Source organism: Camelina sativa, chromosome 15, assembly GCF_000633955.1.
Source record: "Camelina sativa cultivar DH55 chromosome 15, Cs, whole genome shotgun sequence".
NCBI lineage: Eukaryota > Viridiplantae > Streptophyta > Magnoliopsida > Brassicales > Brassicaceae > Camelina > Camelina sativa.
The window spans coordinates 20,376,956-20,390,571 of record NC_025699.1 but is presented as its reverse complement, the minus strand read 5'-3'; the positions used below and the strand labels follow the sequence as shown (position 1 = coordinate 20,390,571).

Sequence of the window (13,616 nt, the reverse complement as noted above, 5' to 3'; positions counted from 1 at the left end):
ATTTGATGAAATACTATTAGTTAATAATTATAAAAATATGTTATTATAAATGAAGAATACATTTATTGCTAAACATTAAATGTTTTTCTTAATTTATGTAAAAATTCTAAAACATCAAGTATTATGATACAGAGGGAGTATTTAGCACATTGAAAATTAAAATATGGAACATCAATTAAATAAATAAATAAAGAGGACAGTTGTGCTCAAAAAGATTAAATATCTTTGTCACCTCCAGGCTCCAACAACAAGTCTTTATTCTCAAAGATTTGCTTTGTGACGCGTGGGCACATACTTAGAAAATGTTAAGTTTCTACTAATTTTATTTAATCATACAACAAGTTTTAAACGCAACCAAAATATTCTATTCCCGATTTTAATCTTATAAAAAAGAAAAGAAAAAAAAAAGTTTATGCTTTTATTTAAAAGAGAATTAAATTCGATGGAACATCTTTTTAATTAAAAAAAGATTGAATTACTTTACAAAATGCAGATTAAAAACTATTATTAAGAAAATTGATTTGAAACTTATATTAAAAAAATCAATAATGAAAACGCCGATGATTCGAGGAAGAGAAGAAGAGAACCGCGTCAAGCGAGCTCTCAAAATCAATCGTGTTCTTAACGTGACCCCATTGTTTCTCAAACACGATCATCAAGAATAAACATTAATCTTGAAAAAAAAAACAGAGAGAGCAGAAAAAAAAACCAAACATAATGTTGTGTTTCAGATCTAAATTAGTGTTGTGTATTCTTTCTTCGCTTCTTCTTGTCGCCACTGCAACATCTTTTACTGGTAAATACTACTATTATAGATTAAAAATTTTAAAATGTACTTCATTTATTAATCGTATCGATTCAAGTTCTTAAGGGGTTTGGATTGTTTTAAGGGTTTGGTAAGAAGGAAGAAGAAGTAGGTGTAGAAGAATGGACCAGGACAACAACAAGTGTAATAGAAAGAGTTATTGCAGAGGAAACTGGAGGAAACTCATCTTTGATTTTGGCTGCAAAGAGAACCAAAAGAAAAGATCCTCAAGATGATTTTAAGCTTTACACTGGTGGATGGAATATAAGCAATTCTCATTATTGGACTGTGAGTCTTTTTTTTTCTGTGGTCCAAAACTTTTCTTTTGTTGGGTGTATGTAATCTCTCTCCTTCCTAGTTGGGTATGCTTCATGTTGCCTTGGGTTCTTCTTAGATTCCATAAGTGTTTTGGCTAAAGTTTAGATCTTTAGTAAAGATTGGCTAGGGAGGTGTAATTATGCTCACTATGAATTAATCAATGGATTAGGTCACAGACTATTTGGGTTTGGTTTGGGTTCTTCTTAGATTCCTGTATTTTGATTTAAAGTTTTGATCTATACTATCAAAACTCTGGGTAAGTGAAGTTTGATTGTTTTGAGGTGTATTTATTATGCTCAATGAAAAAATTAGGATACTTAGCTAGCCTTCTTGATTGGTACAGTTTCGTGCTAATATGGATGAAAGATTTTTGAAAACAATGGATAAATTTTTCATCTTTATGAAATTGGATTAGCATTCATAACTTGTCTGAATCAGTTTTGTGCTTATATGAATGAAAGATGTTTGAAACCAATGGCTAGAGTTTTCATCTTTATGAAAAAGTGTGGAGGATATTGCTATAAACTTTTGACCAAAACAAACTCTCTCATTCTTTGGTTGTGATGCAGTCTGTTGGTTATACGGCAGCGCCTTTCATTATAATCGCATTAGTCTGGTTTGTGTTCTTCGGGCTATCGTTGTCTCTGATTTGCCTTTGTTATTGCTGCTGTGCCCGTCAACCTTACGGCTATTCTCGGATTGCTTATGCTCTGTCCCTTATCCTCCTCATATTGTTCACAATTGCAGCAATGTAATTCTCATTACTCTCCTTTTACTTTGCTCACCTTTAATTGTTCCTAGCGGTTAATTTTCTGGAGTTGATTGCGGTATCTTGTGTTTGATATTCCAGAATAGGATGTGTTTTCCTGTACACGGGTCAAGGGAAATTTCATGCTAGCACAACCGATACTTTGGACTATGTGGTGAGTCAGGCAAACCTCACGTCAGAAAACCTCAGGAATGTGTCAGATTATCTCAACGCTGCTAAGAAGGTGGATGTGCAATCCACCATTCTGCCAAAGGATGTTCTGGCGAGCATTGATAACATACAGGGAAAGATTAACTCCTCCGCCACAACTCTTTCTGTCAAAACAATGGAGAACCAAGAAAAGATTCAAAATGTCTTAGACAACATGTAACAAATCCAGTACCATATTGTTATTTCTGTTTTCACCTTCTTGCTTTATATGATTATTTGTGTCTCTATTTATTGCAGGAGACTTGCGCTCGTCATCATCGCTGCCGTGATGCTTTTCCTTGCATTTATTGGATTTCGTAAGTCGTCTAGTTATATGCATCAGCAAATGTCTAGGGATTAATAATGGTTACAACTCCCAGCAAGCACTTAACTTGGTGACTTCTTTTTTCGCAGTTCTCTCTATCTTTGGACTGCAGTGCCTTGTGTACACGTAAGTGAAGTCTCATTCTTATGTTCCCGTTTACGATGGTTCCAATCTCGTGTTGAAATTGTGTTTTGTGATTATCAATGGGTAGGTTGGTGATCCTTGGTTGGATTCTCGTCACGGGTACCTTCATCTTGTGTGGTGGATTTCTGCTTCTACACAAGTGAGTTCTGTTCTCTCTCTACCATTTTGTCTTACTCAAATGCATTGAAAGATTTCTCAAACAAACAAAAAAAAACTTCGTCTACTTTGTCAGCGTTGTAGGGGATACATGTGTTGCCATGGACCAATGGGTCCAACACCCAACAGCTCACACGGCTCTAGACGATATTCTACCATGTGTTGATAATGCAACCGCGAGAGAAACATTGACTCGGACTAAGCTTGTGACATACCAGTTGGTCAACCTTCTTGACACTGCCATCAGCAACATGGCCAACAGGAACTTGCCACCTCAACTTCGGCCCTTGTATTACAACCAGTCGGGTCCTCTAATGCCCCTTCTCTGTAACCCCTTCAACGCTGATCTGTCAGACAAACAGTGCCAGCCTGGTGAGGTCCATCTGAACAATGCTACTGCGGTAAATCTATGATTCCATCTGTATATTTCTAAATTTTCAAAATCACAACTAGAAATTGAAATCAAAATATTCAAATTGAATGCAGAACATTCTTAAAAGTAGTGTAGAATTTGTATCACAGTCTGTCTTATGATTCGGTATTTATGCAGGTGTGGAAGAACTTCACTTGCCAAATTGTAACACCGGGAACATGCAGCACACAGGGACGTTTGACTCCTAAGCTTTACAACCAGATGGCTGCAGCAGTTAATGTAAGCTATGGTCTATACCGGTATGGTCCGTTCTTGGCAGACCTGCAAGGGTGTGACTTCGTGAGGTCTACATTCACTGATATAGAGAGGGATCATTGCCCGGGACTGAAGAGATACACAAAGTGGATCTATGTGGGTCTTGTATTGGTGTCTGCAGGCGTAATGTTGTCTTTGGTGTTTTGGGTTTTATATGCGCGGGAGAGGAGGCACCGGGTTTATACAAAAGACTACAATGCCATGCACTCTGAAGATCCACGAAGCAAGGGCCATTGAGATATTATCTTCTTTTGCAGGTTCGCAGTGTACATTATGTGTGACAGTTTGGTGATCTTATGTGTAGTAACTGATGGGAGGAATCTTTGATTGTCATTGTTGTCATTATTAATACTTTTTTTCTAATATTGCTTTGTGGTACTACAAGATGGCTTTCTGTTCTTTTTTTTTTTTTTACCTAAGATCGTACAAATCTGTAGTGTTATTTATTTAACCAACACTTCTCTTGAGTTTAAAAACCATTTCCTGGCGACTTCCCTGTAGGCTTATACGTAGATTAGTGTTTCATCTTGTAATTGTAGTCTCTCCATCACACACCACTACAGGTATAACACCTAAAGATTGATGACTTCGAGAAGTGAGAATCCATCACCTCCTTGTAAATCAGTACCTATAAACTTCATGATGTTTTTTATTTATTTTTATTATATAAGGTTAATCAGTCAATCTTTGTTTTCGACTGAGATCTCCATATTTGAAAGGTTACAAGAGAATGATTTTCCGAGTTTATGGAATGGAGGCGAGTTATATAAAGACGATGAAGCAAAGAGTCAAATTATATGATGTTTTTCCTAGTTAAGCCATACTAGCTAACGGATTTACTAACTCTACTATTTTCTTTCTTTCAAATAAATCTCATTTTAATCCACGTAAATGTTTGATATTTTAGTTGTTAGCATTTGTAAATTAATGTGTTTTAAAATTCGATATTCCACCATTGTTGTCATTTACTTTTGGTTTTTTTTTTTTCTTCATTCTTCCAAGGTGGGCGTTCCGGTTTGAAGCGAGTATGTTGAGTTTTCGAATTTCGAAATATAGGATCCATTCGACAATTTCTACATTTCTGGTTTGGATAGGTTACTTTGGATTTAGATTATGATTACCCAAAATTTTAAAACTCAAAATTTCAGTATCCAAATATGTCCAAACTAGTAGAAAATATATAAACTATTTCAAAAAGTTAGTATTTTTTTATCCAATTTATTATAAAAAATAGTTTAATACCTAAAAAAAATATCTATAATATACAAAATCTGAATATTTTGAACATTTAGACTATTATAAATATATATATATTACTAATATATTATTATTATATACCTATATTATCGGTGTATTCAAATATTCATTCAGATTCAGGTTTTTGAGATCTTGATATTTAGGCTCCGATTGGTAGCGACTGTTACTTATGGCTGTAAAGACTTTTATAATTTTAGCTGTAGAGAATTTGACTGTACAAACTATAACTGTTAAAATTTGATTAGTAACAAACTCTTTTAAAGCTGCAACTGTTATTTTTATTATTAAAAATATTGAAATGATGATATTAATAATGATAATAAAAATAAAAATAATTATTATTGAAATGGATCTTAAAAGAAAGAGAAAAATAAAAATAATTAATTTATAAAAATAAAATATGTAAAATATATATATACTTGTGCAAATCTTTATTATTATTTCAATCATCATGGAAAATAAAAAAGAGAAAAAATAACTACAGCTTTTTATTATTTATTTTTTAACAGCCAATAAAGTCTCATTTTTGTGGCTTTAAAAATTTGTACGTACAAATTAAAAAGATGAGTAGTTAGATTTTTAAGATTTTTAAAAATAATAAAGCAATGAAAGCATGATTGGTAAAATTTTGGTTTTTAAGACTTTAAATTAATTTTAGTCTTTAAAGTCTCTCCCAATCAGAGCCTTAAAACCTATTCAAGTATTTTGAAATTTCAGTTTTAGATTCGCATCGAGTTCGGATCGATTCTTCGGGTTTGATTATTTTGGCCATGTTTCTTCCATATGATAGTTGTAGTTATGAAAATTCCAACAATAAAACTAACATTTTACAATAAAATTCCAATGGTGTGAATAAGATTAATATTTAATACAAAGAAAAGTTATGAATTTTAAAATATATAAATAATTCTTTACAGAAATAATGATTATACAACAATAAATAATCAAGTATGAACTTGAGACAGATCGCTATGCTGGTCGAGGATGGTTTTGTACTTCACCTTAAGGAGGACTTCCCTCTATGGGAGCAGCGAATTTTCGTCGTAGTTTATCACCTCTTCATGCTAAGCTTGAAGCTCTTATTTGGGCAATGCGTTGTATTATTGGTGTGGATAATCAATCGGTCATTTCCTTTACCGATTGCTTGGATTTGGTGAAGATGGTGTCTTCCCCTGCTGAGTGGCCAGTTTTTACGCATTATCTGGAGGATATACAGGCAGATAAAGAGGAGTTTGCTTCATTCACATTGACATACATTCCTCGCTTTCAGAATGGTAAAGCGGATAACTTAGCGCGACGAGTTCGTTCATCACCGCATTTAGTTACCTATGCAAACAATATTCCTTCGCATTGGTTTGTTTGAGTCAATCTTGTATATGCTGTTGTCAAAAAAAAAAAAGAACTTGAGACTGTTTTTAAAAAAAATCATAATAATTGGTTTAAATTTAATGTGTGAAGATGCACTTTTACAGTAATAATTTTTATTTTGAATAAAAGTTACATAAATATTATATAGATAACTAAATTATCCAATTTTTCCTAGATTAAAATTTAATCTCTCAAGAAAAATAACTATTTTTTTTTTAAATAGCTAATCCCTTAAATAATGAATAATCAGGATAAAATCTAGATTACACCAATCAAAAAACTTCTTAATTCTTATCATGTGTCGGACATAGCAATTAATCTGTCTATAAATCAGATCTTACCTCAAAGACAAAAAAACCCTAGTCGTACCAAAATCTAGGGTTTACCTTGACCGGATTTAGACACATAAGCTATTGAGGTTCTCTCCTCTTATTCTCTCTCTCTCTTCCTGTCTCTTGGTCTCCTGTAGAATTTTGTTTTTGTTAAAAGTTGAACACTTTCTGTCTTCTCATCTCTTACAGGAGTGTTTTTTTGTGTGTTCAATTTTGAGTAGCTATGGAAGTGGTTGCTGCTGCTGGGTCAATGGTGACGCAGAGTCAACAGACATGGGCTTGCTCTGTCACTGAGTCGCTTCTCATCCTCGTTGGAAAGAATCTGGCTTGTCTGCTCCTTGTGGTAAAGAACAGTTTTTTTTTCTTTTTCTTTTCTTTATCAGTCTCCTTGTAGTGTAGATTTGCTTTGTTTGCCTCTTGTTTCTCTGTTAGGATTATAGTTGTGGTTGTTTGTATTGTATTTGATTTGCAAAGAACATTAGGGATTTTTCTTCTCTTTTGTCTTAATCCAAGGTTTATAGATTGAGAAATTGCTTCATATTTGCATATTCAGATTTCTGTTCTAAGGTCTAGATTTTGTGTTGATATTGTTGTGGTTTGAATTTAGCTATGTGCAGGTTTTTGATGGGTCTATAGTCTCTGTGGCTGTAGTCTTCTGTGTAAATGGTTCTGGATGGGTCTTTCGACTATGAAGTTGTACCTTAGAAACAAAGTCCAGTGTCACTCTTTTTGTTAATTGGTCACTTTTATTTTGTGGGTTTTGCCAATTGTTGTTAATTCATTGCCCACGGCTTGTGTGTTTCTTTGTGTTGAGGATGTGTTCTTGGAGTTGGGTAAGTAATAGAGCAAAACGCAAATGAAGTCCCTCTTTGCAAGTTTGGATCTCTATACACAAGGACTGCAACAATGAAAATTTAGTTTTTTTTTTGTGTGTGTTGGTGGTTGTTATTTGCTTTCCTTTTTCGAGTATGATCCTTTTTAACTTGTTTTCTCGCTTTTGAATTCCCTCGTCGACCAATCTTGCATTAATGCATCATATCTTTATCACACTTTCTGCTGTTTAGTTCTGGCTTCCTATTTTAATAAGCATTCTTGTGTGATTGTCGCAGGCAGAATCATTGCTAATGGGGTTGATTGCTGTTGACCAGAGGTGAGTATGACGGGCTTCCTTTCCTTGTCTTATTGTCAAGGTGCAAGAGTTTTATTTAAATGAACCAATCTGTATTCATGTTTCTCTAGGTTGTCTCTGAAGGAGGGATACAAAAGAGGAAGCCGTGTTGAGGAAAACAAAGATGCCAGTGACAGTGACGATGATGACGATGATGATGATGATGAAGACGCTGATGAGGATGAAGACGATGAGGATGATGCTAATGATGAAGATTTCTCAGGGGAAGAAGGGGAAGAAGCTGATCCAGAGGATGATCCAGTGGCCAATGGTGGAGGACACAGCGATGATGATGATGACGACGATGATGAGGAGGGTGATAATGATGATGATGGAGATGAGGACAATGAAGATGAGGAAGAAGACGAGGATGAGGAAGATGATGACGATGTTCGCCAGCCACCCTCTAAGAAGAGAAAATGAATCATGTGTTAACAACAAGTGTTTGTGCTTTGGATGGTTAAGTCTTGAAGAGGATGATCTTCTGTGTTGGTTTAAGTAGTGTAGGGATACTTCTTGTCCTCTTATTGAGATTTCATCTTGTATTGGTTACCATTTGTTGTCATGTGTGATTTTTTTCGATGTGGATTTTAGTTATCTTCTGTGTTTAGAATGCTTGCTCTCTTCTTCTTTTCTTTGTTTCCACATCTTCCTACGGTTAGCGGCATGAATGCCCACCGTGGTTGGCAGTTTCTTGGTTGCTGTTGATGTTTCTCTTGCCATTGTTGCAGCAGCTGTTTAGTCGTTAACACTTAGGGTATCAATATGGTAGGCACAATTCATGTGGTCGAACAACATACACCTTCGCAATAAGAGAAACGAATCTAAGAAAAAAACTAAGAGCTTTTATAGTAAGAGCTATCACCATATGTCCTTTTTAGGAATATTTTACGTTGTTGTTCTTTTGAGTTTCAACTAAAAGACTTTTGGCGTACTTCTAAACACAGAAAGGACATATGGTGAAAGCTCTTTTATAGACTTTTGCCACGATACAAAGGTGTAGGTTCTAAGACTACCCTCTACACAATTTGTAAGGTACGGAACATAGAAATTATGTAAGCTTTTATGGTAAAAGCTTACATAGAAGTCTCACAACCCATCATATCTCAGCTGACTTGTCAACTTGAAGTAGTTCAGACCATCAGTAACCAACGCTCCTTCTTCTTTCAAAAGAAGGGCCCTTTTCGAAGTTTATTTCAGATGTTTAACAAATCCTATATAAACCCTTCATTTTGTCTTCATCATTAGGTTCTCTCTCTCACTTAACTGTTAACATTTGTAGTGTAAAGGTTTTGGTTGAAATCAAAGTAACAGAAAAACCAATTCCAAAATAATATTAAGGCTCATGAACCAATCCTTAGAACTTAGAGAGATTGCCAAGACATTGAGAAATAGTACAAACTGTGATCATCTAGTTCAATAGTAAATATTCTTGCAAATGGCAATCAATATAATTAAGTTGATCATGCTGATGCCCGAAATCCGTGAACCAAGAAACCACTCTTCCTCCCACCTACTGAATACACGAACAAAGTAAATTAGATCATATGGAACCAAACATGACAAACCAAAATTGTATGAGTCTCTTCAAAGCATCCATATGGAAGATTCCACAAAGCAATCCACAAAAATGGATATGAAGATATTTAGCAACAAATATTGATAGAAGAGTTAAACCAGTTTAGGCGTCTCTGACATATACATGAATCAGAATAGTATCAACACATCAAGATGAACACTTTGGTCCTCTGAGACCAGCAAACAAACTAACAAGACATCATACTGAAATGATTGAGACCCATTTCTACAAAGAACATTCTATAGTTTAATCAAATGGAACTCATTTCTTCAAAAACCCCAACTTGACTTCAAAAGATAGCACTCTATCGTATACTTACAAATTCAATCAAAACATCGAGCTAACCATTCTATATTAGAATCTGATAGAAACCATTTCTTTAATAACTAATTTTTTTATCTCACTAAATCGAATACTTATAAGTTTACTGGTGAAATTCAATCAAAACAAGCTAACCATAGAGATTAAGAAAGACTAACCATGTCAAGGAAGCTTTCCTGACCGGAAAACAGCAAACTTTGTCATGTCCGAATTGGAGAACTCAATCTTGTTCTCTGTAAGAAACTCCTCAATCATGGTCTTAACACGCTCTGGTTCTTCTGTCTCACATTCAATCTCAAAACATTTCCCAAAAGCATACTTGGTCTCATCAACCTCAAGTTTGACACCTCTCCATTCATACACATTCCTAACATTCTCAAACCCACCTAAGCAAACAAACCCTAGAAAGTCTTTACACCCATACTCCTCTTGAACCCTTTTCAAAACCCTAGATCCAACGGCTGAGAGCTTATCCGGTGAATCAACACATTCTTTACCAACCCCATAGTCAATCTCCTCTTCATCTTCCTCCACACGGCTAATCCCATTAGCCAGAGTCGGTTTCGCCTTGAGAGAGACGATACAACGAGGAGGCGGAGCAGAAACGGCGGCAGAGTTTTGGAGGAAGCGGAGGCGGAGGACGGCGCGGCGGAGGGAGAGATCGTTTTTGGGTGTGTCGAAGAAGATATTGCGTTGGTGAAGGGTTTTCAGGTGGAAAGGAGTGAGGAGAGTGGTGAGACGGAGATGAGCAGCGGCGGTTAGGAGAAGGAGCTTGACTTCGACTTCCATGGAAGTTTTCAGGAGTGGCCGATTCTGTCGGATTTGGAAGAAGGGTTTTTGTGTTTTGGGTCTATAAGTTGGAGGAGGGAGGAGGACGAAGCTGTTGTGGCGGTGGCGGTGGTGGTGGTGGGAGGTTGAGATTTGCGTGATTGTTCAAGCTCGTCGCGGTCTTCGATTTTGAGTTGGATTTTTGTGGGTTTTCTTCTCAACATTTCGGAATCAAGCGACCGACAGACCGACCGACCGACCACTCTGCATCAATCTCAGTTTCTTTTGTTATTGACTTTGAATTCAATAGGGTTGCTTTGACGGATTTGTCTCGGCCTCGGCCCGTTTTAAAACCGGCCCGTTTTAATAAAAAAATTTAATAATGTAATAAACTAATATATTTTCAGACCGAATATATTTATCTATATTAATATTTTTGAAATTCATTTTGTTTTATGTCCTTTAAGTCTTTTTTATTTAAATTTTTATTTACAACATTAATCACTAAAAAATTTCATAAATAACATTGCAGGGAAACTCAAATACTAAACTTTCTTAAATCGACCAACATTTATTACATTTATTGCCATAAAATCTTAACAATATCTATACATTCCGATTTTTCCAAAAATAGCTCTACCCATTAAAGTTTTAATCCCATTAAAGTTTTAATCTTATAAAATCACCAAAACTATCTTTAGAGATTTTATTTGTATAGACTTTCTATAAAAAATTTTGCTTTACATATTTTGATTGCAAAATGTAGATTTAGTCATCTACATTACTTGATTTGAGGTACTTAGGGTTGATTCCTCATATTTCTCACATTATAATAAATAAAACTAAATAATTATCCCGTGGTGTTTCTATAAAGTGCAGTACATTTGGTGTCCTTTAAATTATACTTATTTACAAAGTTAATCCTTAAAAAATTGCACATACAAACAGAATCAATTAGATTCCTAAAATGTCTCTACAAATTTGGTTTATAATTTCCTAAAAAAATTTATATAAAAAAAAATTATTACACTTAATAACATATGACAAAAATATCTATACAATATTTGGTTGAATCTGGTTCCATTGAACTGCAGATGGGTAAATTTGGTCTTGAGGAGTCGCAACATTCGGGTTCCGATAAGACAGATTCGGATTCGGCTTGAAGTTGTTGTACCCTCTGTTGTAACCTCCTTGGTTGTTGATGTAGTTAACATCCTCTAGCTGCATAGTCTCCCCATCTTGTTGTTGAAACTGCTATTCCTCAGATATAGCATGAACATGCTTCTGCTGGTTGAGGAGCTGATCGAGCTTGTCATTGAGGNATTAGAGAGTTATCAGACCCCCAAACTTAAATCTTGCTAGTCCTCTAGCAAGGAAGTAAGAGGGTGCGGTTTGAAAGTGGGGACTCATAACCTTAATATGCTAAGCGAAGGATTCAAGCTATAGTCCTTAAAGATAGTTTAATGGTGCTAAGATCAATCAACATACATACAGATATTTTTCTATGCTTATTACCATGCATCGATCTAGTTCAACCTCCAACTAAAGATAAAGAACATCTCTTTCACATTCAATTAAGTGTTTGGCGAATTCTTGCAAATGGAAGGTGAATCAAGCTCAATCGGTTTCAAGGGTAAGGCTTTTTGGTTTCAAACAAATTCTTTGGGCGGTTTTCTCTCAAAAGAAGGAATGCTAGACTGTTGTGAAAACTATCTAAGACTGAGAATAATTTGGGCATACAAACCTTAACTCTTGATGATCTACCCTTTTCTCATTCACTTTTTTTATTTATTTATTTAAACCCCCTAGAATCAAACTACCCACATCCTTGATTTTAACTCTTTTTTTTACTCCCTAAGGTTTAGACTTTAAACTTCTAGCTCTCTTTTTTTTTAAATTTTTTTTTCTTTGCTAAACTCCTAATATGAATATATATCTATATATATTCTCTTTCTTTTTTTCTAGGAGACTATAGCAAGATGTTTTCTTTTTTTTTTTTTTTTAACTTAGAGACTTAGAGCTAATTAATTCTAACCTTAGGGACTTTCTTCTCTTTTTTTTTTTTATTCCACAACCCAACCCCAAATAAACATTCTAACCACCTATTTTTTCAAAACCGAATCTATTAGCTAGTTCAAATCAAACTTAGCTAAATCAAGAGGCAGTTCTATGTCGTTCTCAATACTCTCAAGGTTTCACAACCTATAGCACAATGAAAAAGGCCTCATGCAACAATTCACAACAAGGTTTGAAAGAAAGGTTTGGATTCAAGGGTAGGACAATATGAATCGGGTTAAACGAAAAGATTGGTAAAAAGTGGAGTGCTAACCCGAGTTTTAGAGTTACCATGAGCAAGTATTCAAGTTCCATAAGCAAGACAATTAAAGTTCAAATTAAATCCAATAATATAGAGATGTTCTAATGTTCAAGCAAGTGGAGGAAGCATTCAATCGACACAAAGGGTCTAAGCAAAGGTTTGTCATTTTTTTCCCAAGATTGATCTAGCAACAATGAACTGTGACTAAAGGCTATAGCTTCAATCCTAAAGTTTGATTTTTAAACAAGGTGGTTTTAATAATTGTCCCATAAGATGCATATGCAACAATCCTATATGAAATAAACTAGACTCAATCCTAATATGTAAATGCAACTACATGAACCCTCTTTTTTTTTTTGGGTTTTTTAATGCACATAAATGCAGACTCAAATGAATAAAACTAGCATGCAAAAATTTGAAATAATAAGAATAAGAAAATAAAACACAATGTTAAATACATTCTAGGACCCTCCCCCAAACTTAAATTACACAGTCCCTGTGTAAATAAAATTTGGAAAAGAATCCAAGAATCACATNCGTGTACCTGATCGGGTAAGTGGTCGAGTAAGTAAAGAAAATGTAAACAAATAAAATACGAAAGTTCCTAAGGATGGGGGTAATCGAATCCTAAGTGTTCTAGACCAGTACGGATGCCTTACATGCCTCAAGCAATTATTTCCTAGACAATGAACCTCTAAAACCTTGTCACCACACTGTTGCACTAGCAACAATCAACCTTGAACATACTACCACACTGTCGCACTAGCAATATGAACAAGCAGGCATTAAGAACAATTCATTTTTGTCAGTGAACTTAGACTCATCTGATTTTGTCACTCAGAGTTAAGTAAACGTCTAACATTGACCTAATCAAGCATTTTATCTACTCCTTTCGGCCTGTAGCATTGTAAATGCCCTAGATCTAATCTCAACCTTTCGGTCTGTCGACAGCATTAAGAACATCAACCTAGAAGGAAATCTATCAATCATCACAATCAACTAAAGCATCCTAACCGATCAAGAACACCTAATCATCTATCCCATCCCTAGAAACTTTGCTACACTACTCGGACATATAAACGAATGAAAAAGCAATCATAATAAACGAAAAT

General features: G+C 34.9%; 3 protein-coding genes across 4 annotated transcripts; 2 read left to right on the top strand and 1 right to left on the bottom strand.

The window, feature by feature from the left end:
• Positions 552-3,845, top strand: LOC104747259. The gene is made up of 9 exons (XM_010468865.2): positions 552-796; positions 891-1,093; positions 1,693-1,874; positions 1,974-2,258; positions 2,340-2,398; positions 2,496-2,532; positions 2,618-2,689; positions 2,783-3,107; positions 3,257-3,845. Exons 1-9 carry the CDS (start codon positions 718-720, stop codon positions 3,629-3,631), a joined length of 1,617 nt encoding a protein of 538 aa, XP_010467167.1. The 5' UTR covers positions 552-717; the 3' UTR covers positions 3,632-3,845.
• Positions 6,327-8,151, top strand: LOC104747258 (phosphopantothenoylcysteine decarboxylase subunit VHS3-like). Its single transcript, XM_010468864.2, has 4 exons — positions 6,327-6,437; positions 6,563-6,694; positions 7,461-7,501; positions 7,591-8,151. Exons 2-4 carry the CDS (start codon positions 6,575-6,577, stop codon positions 7,940-7,942), a joined length of 513 nt encoding a protein of 170 aa, XP_010467166.1. The 5' UTR covers positions 6,327-6,437; positions 6,563-6,574; the 3' UTR covers positions 7,943-8,151.
• Positions 8,828-10,469, bottom strand: LOC104747257 (triphosphate tunel metalloenzyme 3-like). 2 transcript variants are annotated; one of them, XM_010468862.1, is made up of 2 exons: positions 9,578-10,469; positions 8,828-9,032 (listed from the first exon to the last, which is right to left on the bottom strand). In XM_010468862.1, exon 1 carries the CDS (start codon positions 10,206-10,208, stop codon positions 9,582-9,584), a length of 627 nt encoding a protein of 208 aa, XP_010467164.1. In that variant the 5' UTR covers positions 10,209-10,469; the 3' UTR covers positions 8,828-9,032; positions 9,578-9,581. The 2 variants fall into 2 exon arrangements, with proteins under 2 accessions (XP_010467164.1, XP_010467163.1); XM_010468861.2 differs by having other exon boundaries at positions 8,828-9,035; positions 9,578-10,467.